At 36.0% G+C, this 5,693-nt stretch overlaps 1 protein-coding gene across 1 annotated transcript; it reads right to left on the bottom strand.

Annotated features, from left to right (window-relative positions):
- Window positions 1–1,056: 1,056 nt before the first annotated feature.
- Window positions 1,057–5,316, bottom strand: LOC107816968 (cell division control protein 2 homolog C-like). The gene is given in 7 exon segments (NM_001325987.1): window positions 1,057–1,425; window positions 1,584–1,722; window positions 2,175–2,244; window positions 3,796–3,889; window positions 4,020–4,131; window positions 4,475–4,536; window positions 4,867–5,316. Coding segments are annotated over 7 exon segments (912 nt in total). The 5' UTR covers window positions 5,209–5,316; the 3' UTR covers window positions 1,057–1,332.
- Between the last annotated feature and the right edge of the window lie 377 nt (window positions 5,317–5,693).

Below are 5,693 nucleotides of genomic sequence, written 5' to 3'. Positions count from 1 at the left end.
ATGATCACCTTGATAATCGGCAAAAGTTGTGTTGAATCATGGGATGACGCATGTTCGGGGCATTAAATACAGAGAGACGTGCGTCTAATTAATTGTCAGGAACCTTCAAAGGAAGTTATGGTAATTCCCGCCAAAAAATGTATTTCTACCAACTTCCCAGTAACACAAAGTTATGTCACCGGAAAGTAGGGGGACTATCTGTATAGGGTGAAATATGATATGACATTTGAGCGTATAAAGGGAAGACACGTGGAACCCAAGACGAGGATGGCTGAAGACTGGACGCAGCCATTCCACTTGTCACTAGAAAGGATAACGTTCATAAAGGTGTACTAAATACTCTGCGCCCGATAGCATTTAATAGGGAATATTATGCAGCATTAAGAGCGACGGTCCGTTACGGAGAATTTGGCATTTATGTTCACCGTTACGTCTTCATCAATGACCCTCATAATTGACATTAAAGGAGGACACGGTCATATGACCTTCTTCCCAAGACATAACTATAAATAGTGAGCTCAGTTATCATTGGAAAGGACACGAATTTTCTGACAAAACTTATATTATATTCTATACAAAGCCTAATACAATCTTATTTTCTTGCTCATTGATCTCATCATTGATGTGCTCGAAAACCTTATTCCCGAAACTGTCATCTCTACTATTTCATCTACATTTCAAGGCTAAGTATTATACATTTCTTCAATTATTGCATTATTTCAGGATCAAATTAGTTCACTTGTCTAGAAATCATGTACAAATTCAACTGCACCGTTTTACGAACAAACAATTTATGCTTATATTATGCTACACATTATGATAAGTGAGAAGGTTCCTGCGATTTCTAATACCACCACATTTGTAAGTCTGCATTAATCAATAACCCAAAAGGATATATAAAAAATTCCCTCTTTCTAAGTTCTTACGTGTGTTTAATGTATGAAGTGTGGTAAATTGGAACTTGTATACAAAGTATAAGCCAGCAGAAATCATTTTTGCAGCCCAGCAACTTGCTTCAGATATCAAGAACTCGAAGCAAAATAATGAACCAAAAAGAAAGATCAAATGCCAATTTTTCATGTGTGATCAAAAAGAACGTTAAATTCCTCTGATAAAATCCCTAACTTGCAGCTTCAAAGCACAAATGAGAATATAGCATGTCAAAACCTAACTTGCATTCTCTAATCTCTACACTCGGACAAACTAAAGTTCACGAAAAAGATTACAAGGCCAATTTCAAATCACCAAGAAGATGATATTGTTCAAGACTGAGAACGTCCTATGAACTGATGCAAGTGATCCTTAAGGCTGATCTTAGAAGTAGAAGCAACCTCAAAACTGAGACTTGTCCAAGCTATCGAAGTATGGATGATCAAGTGCAGCTTTTGCTGAAATCCTATCTGCCGGATCATATTGGAGCATTTTCTACCATGACCAAGCAAAAATAATAACATTATTCATTTACTGTTCTAACAAGAAGCAGTAGAACGAAAAAATAACAAAAAATTGGAAGTAGTATATGAATGATAACATAAGCTGCTATACTAGGAAGATTTTATCCATAAGATGAGATGGAGATTTACCGTGAGGAGGTCCACGCCATCAGGACCCAATGCTGGAACAGCAGAGGCCAAGTTCTGAGGTTCCCATTTTGGATAAACATGCCAGTCGCGGAGTGAACTGACTCCAGGCCACTGCTTCTCAGTTGGGGTTCCTAACAGCCTTCACCAGTTTACATAAACATATGTAAAGATAACCAATTCATTAGCCATATTCAAATTTATCAAAAGAGAAAAGTTGGCTGCTATACTAAAGCCCATCTATCTTAAAGAAAATCTAACAATTCTATCCTTGATTCTGCAGGATATTTGAAAGCCAAACTATCAATGTGGCAATTGGTATCATAATATAATATCCTGAATTCTAGTTACTACCTAAAAATCTTATGTGCAAAGCACACTTGAAAATTCATTTTCGCCTCGACACTCAGCACTAGCATTGCCTGAAGTGTTTGCTACTTCAACGACAGAACAATTACTCTAAAGCCAGAAGCTACTGTTAAAACTGAATCCATCATATACATTGTTGGTAAACCCCCTCTCATCTACCAGACCAAAATAAAATGGCAACAAAAGAGGAAAATGCAAAGACTTGGTGACAGATCATAGGCATACCTGAATATGTGAAGCAGTTGCTGAAACTCAGAGTCACCAGGAAATAAGGCTTGCCTTCGAACCATCTCGGCTACATCACATAGAGAAAGCAAATTAAAACAACCTATGTATGGAAGAGCTATGTTACACGGACTCTCCAAAATGATGCCGCACCCATGTCGGATCCTCCAAAATTACACTATTTTTGGAGGATCCGACACGCACCCGGCAACATTTTCGAAGAATCCGAGCAACATAGTGGAAGAGTGAGTGAATTTCACTAGAAATATAGCTTGCCTTCGACCACTAGGCCATCCCCTTCAGGGACTAATAGAATTTTCTTTCTTAGGTCCATTTCTTCGCCAATGCTTAAACCAGTAAACACAGGAAAAAAGTTTATCTAGAATTCATGATATATGTTTGGCCTGAACCACTTGATCCAATTAGAGTACATTGTCAGTTTGAGAATTTACACAGAAGTGCTTTACACGAATTTAATCTGCAAAACTATTTTGCTGTTACAACAAAAATGTAGATGGTAAAAGTCTTCAATGAATAAGTTGTAAAAATAATGCGAGTTTTTTAGAAGTCCTTCTAAAGATGCTGTATCAATTGTTGTCAACAGCAAAAAGCGTATAAAAGCTTCTAAGGCCTGCTACGGATTTAAGTGCAAACCGGTATTAAAGCATGAGCTTAAATCTCTAACCATTAATGAATATAAACACAACCAATAATTATATGAACAAAGTAATTGAAAAATCCTACAATAAATGAAAGTAAGAATATGTAAATTAAGTTCTAAAACCAACTCAAAATTTGAATTTTAGATGCAAAAATGCAGTTTAAAGTTTCTAATTCAGGTTAAATAACTAGTTATCTTATATTATATTTCTAAATTCCTTTTCATAATACGTAAGAAATGTACTCATAAGCCTTTTTGAACAATTAATCCATCTCTTTTCCAGTTATATTTATTGTTTAATGCCATCCTCTTCAAGAAGAGCCCAATGAGACACATACTCACTAAAGTGTTGCCTAAGGCAAAAGCACCCCGACGGCCCAGCCTATCCTTCACCTAGCTTTAGGGTGTAAGCGCGTCATAGGAGCCTTAAGGTGCATACCTACTTTAATATGTAAATCCTGGTGTTTTTCAACCACTCTAGCAATTATACCAATTCTTTAAAAACAGCCTTTGAGATCAAAAAGTATTTTTAAAACCTAAGACATCTCGAAAGAAACTCAAAGCCCACAAATTTTATGCGAATGTGACACTAAAAGAACATAAAGTGCCCAAAACCAACTTCTTGCGAAGTTCAAACCAAGATATGGCATTTAAAACTACCTTCCCATGGAACTAACATGTTCTACTTAATATAAGAACAAACTTACGTCTAACTAAATTTCCATCAGTAACTACAAATAGCATAATAAAAGTATCATGTCAAAAACATATCGAACAAACAGTGCTACAAGAAACTAGTCAATGAGAAGAAAAGGCTAAGATTGAGTACGGTTCAAAGCATCATATAACAGGAACATTGCAAAGAATTAGAAAACATTTCTAACTTAAAAGAAGCAAAAAAATTTAAGCAGAGAATTGGTCTACAAGAGTAAATAGCATGATCAACTCAAACAAACTCACCAAAAATACATCCCACAGACCACATATCAACCGCAGTTGAGTAATGAGTAGATCCCAACAAAACCTCAGGAGCTCTGTACCATAGAGTAACAATCTGAACAAAAAGAACAGACCCAAAATGAGCAATTCCACTAATCAAGTACTTAATTTTAACTTCCAGATTTCTCCAACTTTCTGGTGATTTAGTTGGCAATGCCAGTATGAAGAAAGAGAAAACTGTTAACCTCGTGGGTGTAGCTCTTTATTGGGACAGTGAAAGCCCTTCCAAGGCCCAAATCAGCAATCTTAAGTATGCCCTTCTCTTTGTCCACTAATAGGTTCTGTGGCTTCAAATCTCTGACATGAGATAATAAAAGGTCGATTAACAATAAGTAACTGACCAAAATTTACACTAAACACAACTACTACGACAACTACTAGTACTACTATGCCTCAATCCCAACAACTTGAGATTGGATCGTCATTTAAGCACATCTCTGACCAATATTATACAATATAAAATAAAGGTACTAGAAGTTCCTTATATTTTCTACTAGCATATAAATCTAACACGACTAAAGACTCCTACAAAGCATAGGACCTTAAGTAAATCAATCGTATATCTGATTAAAACATATGTCTGACTAGCACTAAACTAATCAAATGCAAAAAATACAAGGGAGCAGTGACTAAAATAGACCTGTGGAGAACTCCATGGCTATGGCAGTGAGCTACCCCTTTGCACAATTGATATAAGAAACTCTGGTGGAAATGGAAAAAATGTCAATACCAATCAATACGATAAACATATCCATTCCAATTTAAGTCTTCAACTCAACCCAACATTTCCATGCAAAGTACAAATACACATGTAAAAAATCGCTAAAATTTCAAAAATATGAGTAAAATTCTTAAACCGTAATTTCAAAAGTGTACTAGGATTTATTACTAAAAACCTTAAGACTAAACTCGTCAAATTTAAAATTTCAATAAGAACCAGAGAAATAAACATTTTCTATACAGAGTACAGATATACATCTGAAAAATTACAAATATTTCAAAATATACAAAGAGAAAGCGGGTAATGCTGACCTGGATGAGAGAAGGAGGGAGAGGTCTAGGATTGGGACCTTTACGATGAGAATCGACGAATTTCTTCAGATCAGTATCCAAATACTCAAAAACTAGGTAAAGAAGGGGCTTCCCATTTTTGTCAATTTGCTCGACACAGAGGAGACGAACGATGTAGAGAGAATGGGAAAGCATTTGAAGAAGCGAGATTTCTCTTAGGGCAGTGGGTGGGATCCCTTCTTCGTCCATTTCTAGCCGAGTTTTCTTCAGCGCCACCAATTGTCCCGTCGCCTTGTCCTTTGCTTTATATACTTTGCCGTACGTTCCTTCTCCTACTTTCTCCAATTTCTCGTATTTCTCCATTGTTAAACGCTGATTGATTTTAACGAAGAGAGTGGTAGAGATAACAGTGATGAATTTCAACTACTAGTTATTTGGGGAGCGTAAAGTAAAGCATTTTCCCTTTGCAACGGCACTGCACCGACAGCAGGGTTTCCCTTTTCCCCCTCTTTATTTTGAATTTTGAATTTGTTACTTTACACATGCTACCGCCCTCCTATTATCATTATGTTGACTATTTTTTGGATTATTATTTGCACTCGTATGACTCATAATGTCCGATAATCACTAATCTGATACCGAACCAACCAATATCTTATCGATTGGCTAGCGAATTAGTATATTTAAAAGTCAATATTTGATAAATCGAATCATCAAGCGTAAATAGCCAACCGATAAGCATACCTACCACTAGTTAATTTTGGATAAAAAAATTCTTTTCGACAATTTTAGTTCATTAGATTAACATGGGGGAAAAAAATTAATAATGGCCTTAGAAAAGGCCACTT

This window comes from Nicotiana tabacum, chromosome 24, assembly GCF_000715075.1.
Source record: "Nicotiana tabacum cultivar K326 chromosome 24, ASM71507v2, whole genome shotgun sequence".
In the NCBI taxonomy this organism is placed as follows: Eukaryota; Viridiplantae; Streptophyta; class Magnoliopsida; order Solanales; family Solanaceae; genus Nicotiana; species Nicotiana tabacum.
This window is presented reverse-complemented; position numbering and strand designations above follow the sequence as displayed.